The sequence below is a fragment of the Barbus barbus genome, assembly GCF_936440315.1.
Source record: "Barbus barbus genome assembly, chromosome: 10".
NCBI classification, from domain to species: domain Eukaryota; kingdom Metazoa; phylum Chordata; class Actinopteri; order Cypriniformes; family Cyprinidae; genus Barbus; species Barbus barbus.
In genome coordinates this window covers 6,799,071-6,819,690 of record NC_136738.1, presented here as the reverse complement: position 1 = coordinate 6,819,690, position 20,620 = coordinate 6,799,071, and the positions used below count along the sequence as shown (strand labels likewise).

The following is a 20,620-nucleotide window of genomic DNA, read 5'->3' as shown; positions in this document are numbered from 1 at the left end:
ATGTCATTCCTGTCAGTACGTAACAGGATAGACAGAGTAGAGTTATGTTAACCTGCTGTTATTTCACATTGAAAGCGATATACTGATGTAATGATGTTGAGGAAAGAAGAGCGATAGAGAAAGTATTGTAATGTCTATATCAAATGCAGTCTTAAATTTTGTGAGTCAAATATAGATTGACCAAAAGCTCCCTCTAGTGCTGATTATCTATGTGTTTCTTGGAAGTAGAGGTTGAGCGGGAGAATGTGTCTGGTGTTGCTCATAAACTCATAATTTAAGTAGCCTAGCTAGTAAACTACAGTAAACTACCCTAGCTGGAATTCTTGAAAATTATCAAGCCAAGGTTTGCACAAAAATATTAAGCAGTACAACTGTGTCCAACCTCAATAATAAGTCATAATAAATGATACATTAATAATTATAATAATAAATTAATAATGTTAATAATAAATAATAAAGTCTTCTTAAGCATCATATTAGAATGATTTCTGAAGGATCATGTGACACTGAAGACTGGAGTAATGCTGAAAATTCAGCTTCATCACAGGAATAAATTACATTTAAAAATATTCTCAGTTCGAATTTTTTTTCATATAAATATTATGATTAAAAAGACATTTCAAATCCTTATACATATATAATTAACATTCAAATATTATGTAGAATAAACATAAAATGTAATATATTCAGTTTCAGCTAATACAAATTCTAACTCAGCGAATGTTGTAAACCTAGGGAGCCCTATTACTTGCACCTTTCTATGATATGAAAGGTAACAATTAATTGCTATTTGTTTTTAGATATAATAATCAACACTCAAAAACCCACAAAAATATAAACGAGGTGTGGACACACTGAATGACTTGCTTGAAGTAAATATAATGCTACCTGTCATTTTGTTTAATGCCTCCCTATACCTAAAGTATGTTAGTTGCTTAGGGCCCCGAACCACCAGGGGTCCCCCTTGCTCTCAGTCAAATCATGTAATGCAGGGCTGTCCAAACTCGGCCGTGGAGGGCCGGTGTCCTGCAGAGTTTAGCTCCAACCCTAATTAAACACACCTGAAGCAGCTAATCAAGCTGTTACTAGGCATACTAGAAGCTTCCATGCAGGTGTGTTGAGGCAAGTTGGGGCTAAACTCTGCAGGACACCGGCCCTCCAGGACTGAGTTTGGACAGCCCTGCCCATTGTCACGTTTATGTTCTGTTTTGGACTCTGTGTTATGTCCATTGGTTCCTGTGTCCTTTTGTTCTGGTTCCAGCCACTCCTTAGTTCACATGGTAATCATTAGTGTCTCATTTGTGTCAGGTGTGTTTATCCATTAGTCTCATCAGTGTTTCCTATTTCTCAGTCCCTGAGTTTCTTTCTTTGTTTAGTCACTGTTGTATTTAGGTTTCGTTCACTGTTTAGTCACTGTTGTATTTAGGCTTTGTCCTTTGCTCCTGCGTTTTCGATTAAAGTTCACCATTGTAGAATCTCCTGCATTCCTGTCCCCTGAATAGCCGTGATAGTCATAATATGGAGTCTCCTGCAGAAGGTGCTCGATACTAAAGAATTGTAAGCATATTGAGCTGTGAAAGAGACGCAGAGAGAAACACAGACAAGTATAGGACACTTTGGCTTCAGATGTGTGTTGAAGTATATATAAAACTAGAAGTTTCAAGTTATTTCCACACTTGCAGAACAAGTGGTTCCATAAATATCTGCTTTCTATAGAATATACAGGCCATCCTTCACAATCTCTTCACATCCTGTCTTTGTTAAACGGGTATGTAAAAACCTTCCACAAACTGCAACAAAGACAGTTTAACCACATGCTCTGATCTCTAAAGCAGAGCACATATACCCATTTTTAATTAGTTAATTAGTTTACTCTTTATTGGTTTGTGCCCTGAGATGAAAATATATAATTGGTGTTTTTGTTTTTGAATACAACTAGATTGGGCGCTAGATTGAGAGGTCACATTTGTGAGATTCACTTCAGACATCAAGAGCGAGGAAATCTAAATGAAAACAGGTCAACCAACTTGTGTTTTTAACTCGGAAACTCAAGTGTGGTCAACTATCTGTTCATAGCTACACTATTATTATTAGTTATATAGTTTTTAAAAGTTTAATCTTCAAGGCAAACAAGAAACATACAAAACACTCATCAAATTGGATATTAATAAGATAACTTTACTTATTTGGAAATGTGATACCAACATGTTCTATTTACTCTTCAGAAGAGCATAACCAAGTTAAACTTGCGACTGCTGAATTTCTCATCTGGAGCTCAAGATGAAAAATTCAAACATTCCCACGGAGGTAGGCAGAAGCAAGCATAAATACCAACATATTCACACATCTAAACCAAATGTCAGAATCGCGTTTCTATTCACCACATGTGAAACCTCAGTGCAGCTCATGCTGTGGTTCAATTTTAAACGTTGACTTATTGAGTCACAATGAGAGACTTAAGTTCAAAATTTTCATAAAGTGAGACTCAAATCTTTTCATGAATATAAAATGTACCTTTTAAATAACTTAAAATTAAATGTGTTCAGCTGTATGTTTCTTGAGGCTTTTGAAGAGAAAGTGTGTAGTAAGTAAGGTGGCATGTTACTAATGGACTGAGTGACTGTGTGAGAAACAATATGTATTGTTTTTAATTTTTTATTTGGAGCACGTCTTGCAACCACAATTCAGTAACATCAGTTAAAACAGGAAAAGAGCAAGTTCAAGTCTGTTGTGCTTGCATGTACAAAGGTGGTCTCGCAGAGCACACTTACAAAATGTCACGTAGAACTGCATATACCCGACGGAAGTGACCTAGATTCAGTGGAATGATTACTATTTACAATGGAATTATTCAACTTAAGTTGAAGTTCTAGACATGTTTGTTTAGAATAATATAGGAGGTAAAAAATTCATACAAACTCAAACATACAATACCAAACTGACATTTTAATATCGGGCTTTCTTTTGATCAGGCTTCAATGATGACTTTACAATTATTATAAATTGTTGAAAGTAATGAAACTTAAAAAACAACAACAAAAAAACAAATCAGCAAATGCGTCCAAATCTTTTTTTCTCTCTCGCTCTCTTTTTTTAACATACACAACCATTCAAGAGTATGCAGTTTTTTTTATGTTTTTGAAATAAGTCAAATTTTATGTTCATCCAATACAGTAAAGACAGTAATATTATTATTATTATAATATATTCATATATTTTAAGTGTAAATTATTTCTGTGATGCAAAGCTGAAGTTTCAGCATCATTACTCCTGTCTTCAGTGTCACATGATCCTTCAGAAATCATTCTAATATACTGATTTGCTGTTCATTATGATCAATTATCAATGTGGAAAACAGTTTTTGCTGCTTAATATTTTTTGTGATACATTTGTTGGTGCACCGTGTTGGTGAGCTTAAGAGACTCAAAAAATACATTTGTATTTATTATTTTTATTATTAAATTATTACTTAATTTTTGTGACCAATAGCATATATTATCAATTCTATATATAAACAATAGTCTATTCTATTCAGCATTGGTCTTGGTATCGGTCTCAATGTCTCTGGAAGGCCAGGTTGTTCTTTTATGGGGGTCCAACACAAGGAGAACCTTGGGGGCTGGGTAAGGTTGGAAGAGGACGCTGACTTTTAGAAGACCTCTCCGATGTTGTTTGCTGCATATACTGCACATCAGGTGGATCTGTGTGATCTGGCATTAGAGATGTAAGCCGGTACTCTTCTTCCTCTGCCCAACAGAGAGATACAGGAAAATGTGAAATCACTGGTTTTGAATGATAGAGAATTGGTGAGAATTTTAAGAATTTTCAGATAATATTTCATTCTATTTGGCATTTTTGCTCCTGTATTTGTGTCATTGTGAAACATACCCACACTGAATGATATTATTACCTCAATCACACCTAATAGATGTTCTCATCTGTTCTAAGTCTGAATACAAAAACAATACGTTTCTGAATAAAGTTAACTGGAAACATACCTTTTGCCTTCCTCTTGTTTCGTCTGTAGCAGCGGCAGACACAGACAAGGCAGATGATGAAGAGTATGAGGAAACTTCCTCCCCCTGTCAGGATCACCAGCATCAACCACAATTCCAAGCCAAGAAATTTCTTCTCATACACATCTAAGGAAGGATAAAATCCAAACAAAGTGAATTATCAACAATATCATGATCAGCATTTATAATTTTATCAAATGCCAAATGATGAGAAAATTCTTGACATTGTCATCACCGTTATTCATAATTTGCATCAAACTGATTTCGCTTTCAGCATGAACGACAGTATAACACAAATGGATAACGTACAGTAAGAAGATCTTTGTAATTTCATTTTATATGTCAGACACTCAAGGTTAATAAAAGGAGCTTCAGGACAGAAATTCCTCCGTGGCAACTCCACACTAGGAAATATGATCTAGAGAAACAAATAATTACCTTTTTTGTTTTCATTTCCACTCTTGCTGTTCACTTCTTTTTCTTTGTAGCCATTGGCAGTTGTTGCATGTAGACCTTTAAATGGGTTATAAAACTTTTTTTTTTAAAGAGTCCACGTTTTTCATAGAAACCGATGTTGTCATGCATGAGATTATATATGTCAAATGATTTTTATATACTGGACCTGTGTCAGAGCAAACTGGCTTAACGTCTTTTGCTGACTTCTGGCTTATCTGGTTGCTGACTGTGCATGAGAAATTGTCTCCAGATTTGAGCTCAGATGAACTGATGTGTAAAACAGCATGTGGCACATTAGCCTTCATGCCATTTTTCATCCAGGACACAACCACCTCACCGTTGATCACTGCACTACAAGTCAGATTTACTCCTTTTTCTACACACTCAACCATGACTGTAGGTTCAGACACTGGCTCTGAAATGCACACAACAATAGCAAGTCTTATTGCAGAAACACACTTGGTCTTGCATGACTTTGTGGGGCAAACAGAGATGAGAGAAATAAGATTTGACCAGAATGCAGGTTTGAATAGTAGAAGAACACAAGCTAATACGTACCCAGCACACAGAGCTGTTGTACGGTTTCCTTTATTAACTTTCCTTCTGCATCATAGATGATTCCCTTGTACTCCCCTGATTCGTCTTTCTGTACGTTCTCCAGTATCAGGGATCCATATTGGTCAATGTTGAGCTTGTTTACCCTAACGTCTAAGCCTTTTTTAAAATAAACTCTCTTTTTATTATGTGTCCATCTCACTTCATTGTCCTCTTGTAATGTTGCACCATCAAATGAAATCACAAATTTATCACCCACAGCTTTGTAGATACATGAAGAGACAAATTTACCTAAAAAATAATGTGAAAACAAAAATTAAGCAAAAGTATCAGTAATACAGTGTGAAAATGTTGCGGTGTGTTTCGTCTGTATCAAGCACACAGTCGCCTTGACCTATATATGCTGATTTGATTTAACACAATCGTGAGAAAAAGACTGATATATTAAAATGGTTTTACTCAAAGGAATCAATCTTACACGAGAGAAAATAAATGGTTCAGATGAAACCATGTGAAATGCAAAGCAATTTGATTGCAAGCAAACAAAAAAACAACAACAAAACTTTCCATAAAATCAGGAAAAAGTTTCTGTTACACATCTTTGATGACTGATAAATAAAAGTCAAATTTGAACAAAAACCATGCAAAAGATTTCTTATGTGATTTACCGATAATTGACTTAAGAAGAATATCTGGCAAGTGACATTTAAGAAAATAGAAAGATAATAATAACCTACCAGTGGAGAACATGAAGATTAAATTGATGAGGAGAGTTACTGTCATGTTTTGCAGCATTGTCACGCAGATTTCTGAGAGAGTTGTTCTGTTTTAAGATGTCAAGCTCACAGTGGTACAGTTTCCTGTATTTGCGTCTCTGGGAGTGTGTGGGGGTGAGTGTCAATACACTGCCAGTAATTCAGTACAATTCAAAGTTTTGGATAGATTCCATTTATAGCAATTTATTATTGAATTAAAAGTAATTAGATTATTATAAAGATTGCCATGTTTTTAAATATCAGTTAAATCAAACCTTTTAAAAACTTAAAACGGTTTATTTTTTAATTTTTATAATAATTTGAGCTTTTTTGCCTTTAATTTGATAGGACAGTGTAGAGAGGACAGGATGCAAAATAGGAGAGAGAAGGTTATGGGGTCGAGAAAGGTCCATGAAGCACAAAGAAAGGATTGGATGGACCATAGATAGGTATATTTAACATATTAACACAAACTGGTAACACAAATATGGCCAGTCTATGTATTTATTTTGCAACAGATCACAATCATTACACAATCTTTTGATATAAAAAGACTTTGAAAATTACGTTTACTCTGAATTTTCTGACCAGGTTAATACTCTCAAATTCATTTTGTCACACATAAAAAGGTTTCCAATATTAGTTCAGTGATAGAACATGATGTGCTATCACTTTCTCAGAGCAATGCTGCCATATGGAGGAGATGTGAAGAGAGGCAAATGCAAAGAAATCATGTAATTCTTAGGTTTAGTGTAAGTCTCTCTGTATGTTGCCATATCCACCGGTACTTATTACTAACAGATAGCAAATCAAATGTACAGGTCAATGTGAAGCATGGGAAAATCTAGCAGGGTTAATGGTTTATGCAGCGTGCAAACAAGTCCATGACCAGTAGGGGGCGCCAGGAGACAATCCAATGAGATTTTTTTTTTTTTTTTTTTTTACTGTAAAAATGCAGAAGGTTTTCTGTTAAAGTTAGGGTTAGTTTAGCCTATTTATAATAAGCCAAAAGAAGATTCTGGCTTTTGCTGGTCATCAGGCTGATTTAGGTAATATGGCATTAAAGAGAAAAGCTGATGCTGTTCTTCCCCTGAACAAAAGAAAGAAAGATACAGTGGAATGTAAATTATTTTGAATGATTGGTTGTTGAAAATGAACAATTTGACAATATTAAGGTATTGCAGTTTTGCTTCCTCTATTTTAATGTCACTGAGAAACACCCACATGATTATCTCAGTCACACCTAAAAATTTTCTAATCTCTTCCAAGAGTGAATGCAAAAACAGTATTTTACAAATGCATTTGAACATAGTTTACTGAAAACATACGTTTTGCTTTCCTCTTGTTTTGTCTGCAGCAGCGGCAGACACAGATTAAGCAGAGGATGAAGAGTATGAGGAAGAAACTTCCTCCCCCTGTCAGGATCACCAGCATCCACCATAAATCCAAGCCTAGAAATGTCTTCTCATACACATCTAAGGAAGGATGAAATCCAAACAAAGTGAATTATCAACAATATCATGATCAGCATTTATCATTTTATAAAATGCCAAATTTATATGGTTTAGCAACGTTATTAAAAAATATTTCACAGATCAGAAAAAGTACTGTGTAATATCGTATATGATCACTTTTGCACAAAAATATTTGAACAACGATGATGGAATTTTGTGTAATATGTGTATGTCATTTAATTTGACAAACATTTAAGGTTAATAAAAGGAACTTGATGACTGAAATTTCTCAGTGGCTATTTTGTGGTGGAAACATGGTCATAAGGAACTTTGTGAGGGAAATAGACAAAAACCATTTGTATTTTCATTTCCACTGTTGCTGTTCACTTCTATTTCATTGTCTTTATTGGCATTTGCTGCATGCAAACCTTTAAACCTGGACATTTAAAAATGAGTTTAACAGAAACCAGTGTTGTCATTCAATATATATGTCAAATGATTTTGATATACTGGACCTGTATCAGAGCAAACTGGCTCAATGCTTTTTGCTGACTTCTGGCTTATCTGGTTGCTGACTGTGCATGAGAAATTATCTCCAGATTTGAGCTCAGATGAACTGATGTGTAAAACAGGATGTGGCACATTAGCCTTCATGCCATTTTTCATCCAGGACACAACCACCTCACCGTTGATCACTGCACTACAAGTCAGATTTACTCCTTTTTCTACACACTCAACCATGACTGTAGGTTCAGACACTGGCTCTGAAATGCACACAACAACAGCAAGTCTTAACGCTGAACACACACTTGGTCTTGCATGACTTTGTGGGGCAAACAGAGATGAGAGAAATAAGATTTGACCAGAATGCAGGTTTGATTAGTAGAAGAACACAAGCTAATACGTACCCAGCACACAGAGCTGTTGTACGGTTTCCTTTATTAACTTTCCTTCTGCATCATAGATGATTCCCTTGTACTCCCCTGATTCGTCTTTCTGTACGTTCTCCAGTATCAGGGATCCATATTGGTCAACGTTGAGCTTGTTGACCCTAACTTCTAAGCCTTTTTTAAAATAAACTCTCTTTTTATTATGTGTCCATCTCACTTCATTGTCCTCTTGTAATGTTGCACCATCAAATGAAATCACAACTTTATCACCCACAGCTTTGTAGATACATGAAGAGACAAATTTACCTAAAAAATAAAGTGGAATTGAAAAGTTCAGCAAAACGTGGACCCAAAGTATCAGTAATACCAACAAGTCCTCCAGTGTTGCGTATCAAGCACAACCTTGACCTGTATATATTGCTGACTTGAGATTAAACACATTCATGGGAAAAAGATTGTGATATGTTAAAAATCATTTTACCCAAAGTTTTCAATCTTACATGAGAAACATATAACTAAATTATTCATATGAAATTATATTAAATGTGAATGAATTTTACTTGAAAGCAAACAAAATTGTTTAAAAACAATCTGTCAAATGTAGAAAACAGGTTTATGTTTCCGTTCCACAACTTTGAAGAATGATCAATTCAACTAAAATTCAATCTAAAGGCAAAAACCACGCAGAAGAATTTCTATTTGGTGTACTTATAACTCACTAAGATGAAAATTTGTCTGTAATCAAGTGGCATTGCAGAAAACATATAGGCTAACTTAACAACAACTTACCAGGGGGGAACATGAAGATTAAATTGAACAGAATTAATGTCAAGTTTAGCAGCATTTTCACTCGGGTCTCTGCGTTGTTCTGTTTTAAGATGACAAGTTCAAAGTGGTGTAAGTTCCTGAATGTGCATCTCTGGGAGTGTGTGGGGGTGAAAGAACATGATTTTACAAAGCAAAACATGTTCCTGAATCAACATCCTTGTTGATCCTGGAACAACATTTCATCCAACCAATCAAATCTGAAATATTTGAGAGGTTTACAGTTAATGTCAAATTTAGGCTTACAACAAGGGCAAGGGGCTTCTACACCAGTTTTATTCACCTATAATTATCCTCTGGTTTTATGGACAGATTTAGGTTAGCAACGTATTCAGATGTGATTATATAATACGCATATATATATATATATATTATTAATTGTATGCTGAGAGAAAACTAAAATATAAATGGAAAATAAATGTTCTCTTCATTTATAAGGCATCTAAAAGAGAAAGAGAAAAAGTTTTGTTAAATGTAGTAGATTCCATGCCATGATTTTAAATATTAAATAAATAATTTTAATATAACAATGGTGGAAAGTATGTTTATGTTTTACTTTATTATGTATTTTATTCCTTGATATGTACACTTTACTGAATGCAGCTAATTCATTTGTATCCCTTTAAAATGTAGGAAACATAACATATTGTCATAGTCCAAATATATTTGTTTTGCAATACATTTCTGGGCAGGTTATTTGTATCAAATTAATGTAGCACGCACAATTAGGTTTCTGAGATCAGTGCAGCTGAACATGACATGCTGTCATTCTTTGATGCAATGCTACCATCTGGAGGAAATATGAAGATAGAAATAAAAAGGCAAAATGCTAATCTATTATGCAATCCCAAGGTTGAATGTGGATAACGCTACATAGGGTATATCCTTCCTGTACACACATGTCACTAACAGATCAAATAGACAGGGCACATGTATCCATGACCAGTCGGGTGCCCCAAGAGAAAGTCCACAAAAAAGAAAAGAAAATAAAAAGAAATAAATGAATAAAACGAGTATTGCAGGTTTTGTTTGTTTGTTTGTTTGTTTACAAATTTCGAACTATTTTATAATAATATGGTTTGTAAATAAATATATTATTTTCGAATCACTGTCAACAAACAGAATGTTCTGACAAATTATGTGTATAATAAATAAATGTAATAATAATAATAAATATAATACAGTGCACAGCATAAATGAGTACACCCCCTCTGAATAAATATGAAATATTAATTTTCTTTATGATCACTAATATAATTCATGGAAAGATGGTCAAATTTAAATGCATTATACATATACTTAATAAAAACAACAAAATATATGCCAATATTTTCTGTAAGTTAAGTAAATTAACCAATTTTGTTTAAATGAAAGATTGCAGAAATGAGTACACCCTAGATTTAATTCAGCAAATGTATAATATTCTAGTAGTATTCCTCCAGAACTTTAATACCGCTCTGACCCTTCTTGGCACTGAGTGTACAAGTTCATGACAAATTTTCACATCTGTCCTGTTTAACTCCTGGAGGACAACCTCCTTAAACGCTCTGGTCTTTAATAGGGAGTTTTGTTCAGCTCGTCTCTACAGAATCCCCCACAACTGCACAAGAGTGTTAAGACTGAGTGAAATTCATGTCCACTGAAGGATTGTCACCTTGGGAGAATGAAAATCTTCATTGTCATGCTGAAAAAATGCCCAACAATGCAGGAAATGAGGAGAGGGTAGCATCTTCTGTTTCAAGTTTTTGTATTCATGACAGTGTTGATAAAGGACAACTCCCTCACACCTTCAGCACTCATTCATCCCTATGTAAGAGATTTACTACCACTTAACATCACTGTGGGTACCAAGCACTTCTCACTGTACTCCTCATCTAGCAACACCAGAACATTTTGGATGCTTTTGGATCCGAAACGTTTGACTTGGTCTCTTGAGACCAGAGTATGGATTCCCAGAAGTCTCTATTTTGTAAATATGGGCCTTGGAAGAGGTTAAATTAGTTTATTTTGCTTTGGCTACAGTAGGTAATTCTAGTGGTGACAACAACCATGCATGTCACTCCTGCTGACTGCATCATACTCTGTGTGATAAAGTGTCACTCTTTTCATAGCTTTTGCTGGCTCTGAGACACTTGCATGTTATTTCTCCTACCTCTTTTTCTAGCAAAAATTCACTCATCACTAAATGAAAACAAAGTGAAGACCTGATTATTTCAGGAGCCTTGTTTGCCTTGAGTCCATTGTTTTTGAATGTCGGTGGTCTGCTATATTTTCACACTTAAAACAATCATTTGGTATTCCTCTTGTAATATTGTCCTCTTTTATGCTAAGAAACAAGTCACCTGGCAGTTCTCTCCAAAGTGGTTCCACTGCTGCCAGCATTACGTCTGAGTATGATTCAGTGGGCTATATAACACTTTTAATTGTCAGGAAATTAGTTTTGGTTCAATATACTTACCTGTTGATCAACAATAGCTTTATACACATTTTCTTTTTATTTAGTCATTTTCAGGAGGGTGTACTCATTTTTGCAACACAACATTTTCAGAAAATCTTTAAAAATTTTGACATTCTTCTTTGGTAATTGATCAAGCAGGCTCGTTGAAACATTAAATCTCAAAAGAACGCTAAAATGTCATTTAAGTAAAGAGTAATTGTTGAATTTGTTAAGTTTTAGAGGGGGTGTACTCATGCTGTGCACTGTATATTATATTATATTAATATAATAATACATGTGTTTTGTTTGTTTATTTATTTACAAATTTATAAATATTTTATAATACTTTCATTTCTTTTCAAATCACCGCCAACAACCAGCAGGTTCTCAATCTGACATATTTGTTATTCGCTAATAATGTTTGTGTGTGTGTGTGTGTGTGTGTGTGATAGGCCTATTTCCTAGTCGCAGAAGAACCATTGCACACCGGCAGGAACAGCAGCCTGATTATAAAGGTGCGTTCACCTTCTAACTCCGCCCAGTTTCAAAGGTCCCTCGACAGCCTACCTTTCGTAGGGGATTTTTTACTTTCTTTTCTCACTGCGACAACCTTTTAATGTTTAATAGTCCTGATTTTTAGCCTCGACTGTCGAGATTCAGGACGCAAATGTGTTTTATCTTTCAAATCGCCATTAAGTAGCCTATCTCCTCTCTCACAGAAAAAAACTCTCGAGTGAAGATGGCTGTTATGAAGGTTTTGGTTTACGTTACATGTTTCTTTTTGTCTCAAGGTAAGTCCGAAATCTTCTTAAACATGGAGCGGAGGTGAAGTAACTCGTAATACAAGGAAAGGCATATTTCAGCCAGGGTTAATGGACTGTGTGGGAAACAGATACTTCTCTGGTTTTGTCAAAACGAAATCACGGAAATATTTATTTAGTCTTTAAGTCGTAGGCCTAGTTAAAAAAACATTAAAATAAAAAATTGGTTTAGAGTTATTTTAGATAATAGAGCAACATTAAGGCATTATTGAAGCCAGAGTAACAAGATTAAAAATTGAACGTGTATTAACTTTGCTGCATTTTCTCTTTGAATTCGGGACTTTCACTGAATACTGAAGTTGCTCTGTGAACTTTTGACACATAAAGCATAAAACCATTGATAATATTATAGATTTCTTAAAAAAAAACTGATTTGTTGTTTGTTGACAATATTATGTTGTGAGCCAAAATAATAATAAAAAAAATCACAGGGTGGGGGTGGCAACTGTCACGAGTCCGAGTCCTGCGCTTCTCCCTCTCACCACAAGAGGTCGCCATCTCCCGTCCTCCCGGACTAAATTCTCCAGATTCCATTCACCTGACACTCATTATTACACCCTCAGCTGTTCCCCATTGTCACAGACTATATATTCTCCTCTCACTCACCACTCTACCTGGCTTAATTATTTGTTGTCGTTAATGTTCATCTCTGGGGATACATGCACTCTGTTCCCAATTTGTGTATTCCATTCCTTAAACTGTTTTGTTTTTTGCCTTGTTGGCCTTTTGGTTTATTAAACTATATCCTTACCTGCATTTGGACCCAGACCTTGTCTTTTCCACGGTGCTCTCTTAGTGTTCCGTGACAGCAACTTGTTGAAACAAACTGAAAATATGTCCAGGTCATACTTCACCCCAAAATGAAAATAATTAAATAAGTAATTTGCCTATGTTTTGCAAAACGAAGATCAAATGCCATTACGAATATTAACTTCAATATTAAGTAAAAAAAAAACACTTTAATGCACGGCTGGATTATTTGCAACTGGAGTAACTATTGGGTGTGTGTGTTCCTTGTTATTATTCAGTTTAATTTGACCAATTATTGTATTGTATTACGATACCTTTACTGTTATACATTTATAAGAGATTGCTTTATTACATTAATGACAATCAGTGTCACTCAATAGTAACACATTACTATGTCCAAGTGTATGTTGCTATTGATTATTAAACACGCTTGATAATCTTTCAGCATAATACGAAGTATTGTATTTATCTTTTGTGATATATATCCTGGATATGTTTTTCTGAGATTCCCCCACAGGGTGTAAGAAGTTGTTTCACTAATTGGATTTTTTTTTCATCTCCTTTAGATTTAGTTTTTTGTGATGACTATGGCGAAAGTGGAAACAAGATCACACTTACTCCAAGCATCCGTGGAAATCCTGAGGAAATCCTGTGGACACATAATGGCAACAAGGTTCTGGAATATGATGGGAGTGAGGTGGCAACATATGGCTCATTTAAAGACCGTGTAGATATTGATTTTGAAACAGGACAGCTCATAATAAGAAAACTAAACAGCCAAGACAGTGGCAAATATCAGTCTGAAATTTGGATCAATAGGAAGGCTCAAATCTCCAGTCATAATTTGACAGTTTTGGGTAAGATATCTATATATCTCAGATGATTATGTGCAGATTAGTCCCTAGTAGACTCCTACCATGGATTATTGTGAATAGACCACTTACTTTATATATCAGGAATTGTTTGAATTCCTAAATTCTGTGTAGAAATAATTTTCAGTACAAATTGGAGAAGACATGAACAGGATTCACTTTCTGTATGGTGGCATTCATAAAGTTTAGGTGTTGCATCTAATTGTCAACTGATATGGGTTTTTCAGTGGCTATATAAAGTGGTATGAAATGAGAATTGAGTAAATCAGATGTATTTATTTCAATTTCAGTTTACACATTACATTGTTTAAAACACAGAAAGTGCATTAGTCACTGAAAAGGTTGGCAATCTCAAAGATTGACAATCTCAAAATGAGAAAAATAACTGCTGATTATCACTAAATACCTGCCTGCTTCTGTGTCCTAGATGCTCTGCCGGAGCCTCAGGTGACCTGTGAAATGGATGAGACTTCAAATTTAAAAAAACTGTCCTGTTCAGTGGAATCCCAGACTCAGCTGAGCTATGATTGGAGTGGACCTGATATAAAACAGTCAGGACCAACACTTCTTGTTAAGGAGCAGGAAGAAGACCGTAACTCAGTCTATACCTGCACTGTGAAGAATAAAGCTGGAAGCAGGACCACCGACTTTACTCTGCAAGACTGCCACACAGGTGTGCTAGTAAATCATTCAACACAATACCTTGAGACTTTGATGGTAGATGCTTTAAGCTGTTTTTTAATGGTTTTGTTTGCAGGTGGAGAAAGCCTTGCTGTGCTTGTTCCAGTCTTAATAGTTATAGTGCTTCTCATTATTCTGCTTGTGCTGGCATTATACCTCTATAGACGTAAAAAAAAAAAGTGTAAGTGCCATGAAAAAATTCAACATATCACCTTCAAAATGCATCTTTAATGAACACCAATGTCTCACAAAGATTAAATTACATAGATTAACAATTTTCTTCTTTGTCATGTATATGCACGAAAAGTAGGGAAGTCTGGACTGAAAACAGTGGACCTTGAAAATGGTAAGATAAGAATTTTTGAAAATTGCTATTTCTGTTTTGCTTGATTTTCTATTTCTACGAAACTAAAGTTATATATGTGTATATATATTTTTTATGTACTTTAGCTTAATTCAGTCATCTGTAAGAAATTCACTAAATGATATTTGCATACTGTATAATTTGCATGGTAGCCTGTCTTATTATTTGAGGATTGGATGAGTTATTTAAATAGACAGGACTTTGCAACAAGCGACCAATTCCTGACAGTACTTTTGATTTATAAGCACAGCTGTACAGTTAGTGTTTTAAACACTCAAATAGAGAGTTAATAGAGCTTGAGCATTTATATAATGAAAGCTTTATATATATATATTAATTGTATTATATATAAAAAATGTTTTCTATTAATGTAGGTGAATGCAATTACCTGTTGAGAAATGTACCAATGGAGGCTATGCCAGGTAACAAATGATTTACTATTTTTGCCATTATTAGTAATATCAATGTAATTAGACATGCTGACATCACTTTTGTTGCTCATGTTGCTGAATATCACTAAAAACTCTCAGCTCTTATTGAGAATGAAAGACTTTCAAGGTTGACACTTGACTCTGTTGTTAAGGTCTCTGAGTGCTTTGTTTTAGGTTCATCTGAAGCCACACTTCCTTGCCGGATCAGACTTACTGCTCAAAAAGAATCCATTGCTGATAAAAAATGGGATCAGGACAGTGAATTGGAGAATGCAGGTGAAACTCATGAAGTACAAAAACCTTTGAAGGAAACTCCGCAATCTGCTATAACAGAAAATAACAAAGATGACACAGGAAATACAAATGAAGGAGAACTATACAAAAATGAGAAAAACAGCAAAAATGCAGATGAAGAAGAAAATACTAACAACAAAGTTGATGAAACAGACACAGAAGAAGAGAGACAGAAATCCTTACAAACCCAAGAGGAAATGGAGAAAAGTCAGATACTGAAAAATGAGAGCGACGATACTTTTTACGATGCACTTGAGGAGCAGATTGAGACACCAGGAGAGCAGGACGATAAAGATGCAGATACTAATAAGGAAGACCAGACACCCGAAGAGAAAAAGGAACAGGAAGGGGAAAACGAAGAGAGAGACAACCTGAACGCAGGTAAAATACAGCTTGTCTGGAAAATGGTGGGATAAGAGTTTGTACTCACTTTGGATTTTTTTTTTGAAAATTTCTATTTCTTATTTGCTTGATTTTTCTATTTGTACAAAACTAAAGTTATATAATAGTTATAAATTTGCATTTTATACTTTAGCTTAATTCAAACATCCTTATTAAAATCATTTCAAATAGTCTTATAAAAACAGAAATAGCAGTTCTTTTAGTAAGCTTTTTTTCTTTTAGAATCTCTAGTTAGCAGTTGCTTGTTGTTGCAGAGATTCTGGCTTCTTTAAAAAAATTGATCAGAAATGTATTTTGTCATTGTGTGTATATATATATATATATATATATATATATCCCTCTATACATTAAATGTGACCCTGTCTGTGAAATCCAGGCTAAAGTCTCAAAATCTAATTATGAGATAACAAGCATCAAAGTTTGATTTCAACCATTAATTTCACTATGATTTCAATCTTTGACATGGCCTTACTCAGTCAATATTAAAGATATCAAGGTTACATTTTCACAGAATGTTTTTTTTTTTTTTTTTTTACCTCATGAAGGATAATTTTATGTAGAAAACAGTAAATCACAAAATGACTTAGCTGGGTTTTCACAGCCAGGGTCACAAATAGTCTTTGCATTTCTATATTTTTGTAAATGTAAGTTATACCACATTAAGTGTTGTTTGTGATCTGCTTCATTTGAGGTTTAAGGAGATAGCTAAGCCATTGATTTCAAAGGGGCAAACATCTAAGGCTCTAAGCACTTCATTTTTGGTTCCACCTGGAAGCTGGGATTCACCAAACGATATTTGCATACTGTATAATTTGCATGGTAGTCTGAGGATTGGATGAGCCTTTAAATAGACAGGACTTTGCAACAAGTGTCCAATTCCTGACAGTACTTTTGATTTATAAGCACAGCTGTACAGTGAGTGTTCTAAACGCTCAAATAGAGAGTTAATAGAGCATGAGCATTTATATAATGAAATATATATATGTATTATATATTAAAAAAAAATTCTATTAATGTAGGTGAATGCAATAACCTGTTGAGAAATGTACCAATGGAGGCTCACATTTGTTGCTCATGTTGCTGCATATCACTAAAAACTCTCAGCTCTTACTGAGAATGAAAGACTTTCGCGGGTTGACACTTGACTCTGTTGTTAAGGTCTCTGAGTGCTTTGTTTTAGGTTCATCTGAAGTCACACTCCCTTGCCGGATCAGACTTACTGCTCAAAAAGAATCCATTGCTGATAAAAAATGGGATCAGGACAGTGAATTGGAGAATGCAGGTGAAACTCATGAAGGACAAAAACTTTTGAAGGATAGTCTCCAATCTGCTATAACAGAAAATAACAAAGACGACACAGGAAATATAAATGAAGGAGAACTATACAAAAATGAGAAAAACTGTGAAAATGCAGATGAAGAAGAAAATACTAACAGCAACGCTGATGAAACCGCCACAGAAGAAGAGAGCCAGAAATCCTTACAAACCCAAGAGGAAATGGAGAAAAGTCAGATACTGAAAAATGAAAGTGAACATGAAGAGTCGTCACCTGAACAGATTGAGACACCAGGAGAGCAGGACGATAAAGATGCAGATACAAATAAGGAAGACCAGACACCTGAAGAGAAAAAGGAGCAGGAAGGGGAAAACGAAGAGAGAGACAACCTGAACGCAGGTAAAATACAGCTTGTCTGGAAAATGGTGGGATAAGAGTTTGTACTCACTTTGGATTTTTTTGAAAATTTCTATTTCTTTGCTTGATTTTTCTATTTCTACAAAACTAAAGTTATATAATTTATCATTATATACTTTAGCTTAATTCAAACATCCTTATTACATCCTCTTTAAACTATTCATTAGATCCTGATTACACTTTACTTTTTTTACAGTGGACACAGGAAATGTAGAAGAACTACATAAAAATGAGAAGAGCAGCCAAAATGAAAATGGTGACCAGTCAACAGAGCCGCAGAACAAGAGCCTATGTACATCTGTTAATGAGGATAACCAGAGGTCAGAAGAGGAAAAGGAGGAAGAGAAAACTGAAAAGGAAAACGATGAGGGGACAGGTAGACTACACACAGGTAAAATACAGATTATTTTTATACAGAGAAACAAAACCTTTTCGAGATATCACTGCAGAAAAAAATATCTGGGCCTGTATTCACAAAACATCTTAAGGCTAAAAGGAGCTCATAACTCGCCGATTTAGGAGAAAATCTTAAAAGTAATGGGCATGTCAATCCTAAATTTAGGACTCCTAAATTTTTGCTGTAAAATTATTCCACAAAGCATTTTAGCGCTAAAACTAGCTCCTAAATCCGTGAAACGTTAGGAGTAGTGGAGAGGACTCCTAAGTGACTAAGACAAACTCTCCTAAAATGGCTGTTGCCGGCAAGCTGCCTTGGAATATAAACATTTTAGAAACATTTGACGACAATGAGCTTTTAAAAAGGTAAATCACCTTAATCGTGGGAGTATTATGACTGTTGTAGAACACGTCAGGGACAATTTTTCTTTGATTAGCCTATATCTTTGGTTTCATTAAGCAGCTCGGCAAGAAGTAACAGCTCTTCTTGCGTCCAGTTTGGGTTTCTTTTACGTTTGCATGTCTTACTATCAGCCATGATTATTCCACTCTGTTAATTAAAAGGCTGTTTATATGCATATTCACTAATTGTTTACAACATACATGTAAGAGGCTGATAATTAGCTGAACATGTACATGTTTAATTAGTGACTCTTAGCCTGCATTTTAAAATATTTATTTGAATGTGGCAATTAACATTTTTATTTTTAAACCTTTATTTGAATATGGCAACACACAATATTTCTGTGTGTAAATCTCTAACAGAGCCTGCCCCTATCAGCCAATCACTGTGTGCATAGTTAGTAAGCATGCTGACATCATCCATAGCAATGAGGTCAACCCCGCCCTTACTCTTAGCTTAAGACTTCTCTCTATTGCTTAGTAAAAGTTTGTCTCTGCAGCTTTGTGAATAGGTTTTAAGAGAAAACTCTTAGCTAAAAACTTGATATTTAGGAGAACTCTTAGTGGTAAGATACAATGTTTTGTGAATACGGTCCCTGATCTGATATGTGTCTATATATATATATATATATATATATGAACCTTGTAATCCACCTTTGCATAGTGAAGCTCCCAGTTATCCTGTTGGTTAGTTTATGCCTTTTCTTCATATTCAGAAGCTTGATATTTTTATTTATTAGTATTTTGAATTAGTAGATGAGGTTTTTTATCTTGTTTATTTTTTTTGTTATAGATTCACCGTCTAACCCAGACATCAGTGTCCCATCTTCAAACCTGACTATGGAATTAGAAACTAAACAAGCTGCATGCTTCCCTCGAGGAATATGATGATGGTGAAAAGACAGACAAGAGCAGTGAGTCTGAACTAGGCAAGAAGGAGAAAATGGATGGTCCAGAAATTAAAGAGACAACAAATAATCTTTTAAAAGATTGTGACATACAGAACGGCGATCCAGACAACACAAACAATGACATATCTGTGCCAGAGGACAAGAAAGCAGAAACGGAGACCAACAGCTTCTCAAAACATGCAATGAAGGAAGATCATAAATCAGAGAACAGCATTTGGATAAATAGTGCTGTACAGAATGTGATAAAGTTTATAGCTAGAAAGGCGAAATGGGGCTCAGTATTATCAGCTGTAAAAGAGGAAGAAAAAATCTGTCAACTAGAGCCACGTGAAGGTAGTAGTGTCAGTTAAGAGACACAAAACACTCGAGGCTGGAAAAGAATGGTGAAGAGTGTGCTTGGACAAGGTGCGGGGAAGTAATATTCAGATACTTTAGCATAAAAAATAGTCAGTCAGTTTATTAATGTAGTACAATTCATTTTATATAATTGATTGTACCACATTAAGAAAATTTACATGATTTTTGTATGTAAATATGCAGCATAGCATTATGCCCTTGTGTATATATAACACTTTCCATGACATTTCTTTAAAGCCGTCTGTCTGCATATGTATACAAACCAACTATTAGAAATAGGGGAGATTGAACATAAAACACATAATTTGTGAATGGCCACTATAGGTCTACTTCAGACAGATGGACAATGGATTGGTGTGGACTGTTCGCCAGTAAAAGAATTCAGCGGACATAAACAATATTGACAGTCACTTTTGGTCCATCTGCCACAACAATGTGATTATGTAGGCAACAGACAGGTAGGTAGCTCACTAAGTTTTGGAACAGAGCCAGTGCCACGTTGAAATGAAAACTACACGGCCAACAAAAAGAATAGGAGAGGATGCTGAAGAAATGATGAAGACACCTTGTGTGAAAATATTTTTTAAATATATTTTGATGCTAAAACTGTTGTAAAAGTTGTATATACCAATGGATTGTATATATTTAGCTAATTATTAGTCATGATTTATTTAGCTTAATAATGTCTTCATTTATTAAACCCAGAATTTAATTTGTGTGTGTGTGTGTGTGTGTGTGAACTTCTTAAAAAAAAAATTACATACCACAAATTTAACAAAATAAATGTTTCCAGCATTTTTAAAAAATATTTTATTTTGTGTCCCACAGTAAAGGAAGTCATACAGGTTTGGAAGGATG

At 34.8% G+C, this 20,620-nt stretch overlaps 3 protein-coding genes across 3 annotated transcripts; 1 reads left to right on the top strand and 2 right to left on the bottom strand.

Moving 5' to 3' along the window:
- Positions 1-3,380: 3,380 nt before the first annotated feature.
- On the bottom strand, positions 3,381-5,879 carry LOC306876095 (T-cell surface antigen CD2-like). Its single transcript, XM_079427013.1, has 6 exons — positions 5,765-5,879; positions 5,031-5,318; positions 4,639-4,887; positions 4,455-4,529; positions 3,999-4,142; positions 3,381-3,746 (listed from the first exon to the last, which is right to left on the bottom strand). The coding sequence occupies exons 1-6, from the start codon at positions 5,820-5,822 to the stop codon at positions 3,586-3,588; spliced, it is 975 nt and encodes a 324-aa protein (XP_079283139.1). The 5' UTR covers positions 5,823-5,879; the 3' UTR covers positions 3,381-3,585.
- A 360-nt stretch (positions 5,880-6,239) lies between these two features.
- LOC306876057 (T-cell surface antigen CD2-like) lies at positions 6,240-9,047 on the bottom strand. Its single transcript, XM_079426955.1, has 5 exons — positions 8,916-9,047; positions 8,145-8,432; positions 7,752-8,000; positions 7,111-7,257; positions 6,240-6,872 (listed from the first exon to the last, which is right to left on the bottom strand). Exons 1-5 carry the CDS (start codon positions 8,968-8,970, stop codon positions 6,778-6,780), a joined length of 834 nt encoding a protein of 277 aa, XP_079283081.1. The 5' UTR covers positions 8,971-9,047; the 3' UTR covers positions 6,240-6,777.
- Positions 9,048-11,918: 2,871 nt separating this feature from the next.
- Positions 11,919-20,562, top strand: LOC306876554 (uncharacterized protein). Its single transcript, XM_079427837.1, has 10 exons — positions 11,919-12,179; positions 13,526-13,816; positions 14,259-14,504; positions 14,589-14,693; positions 14,820-14,858; positions 15,251-15,298; positions 15,482-15,982; positions 17,184-17,678; positions 17,893-18,087; positions 19,288-20,562. Exons 1-10 carry the CDS (start codon positions 12,128-12,130, stop codon positions 19,380-19,382), a joined length of 2,067 nt encoding a protein of 688 aa, XP_079283963.1. The 5' UTR covers positions 11,919-12,127; the 3' UTR covers positions 19,383-20,562.
- The last annotated feature ends 58 nt before the right edge of the window (positions 20,563-20,620 follow it).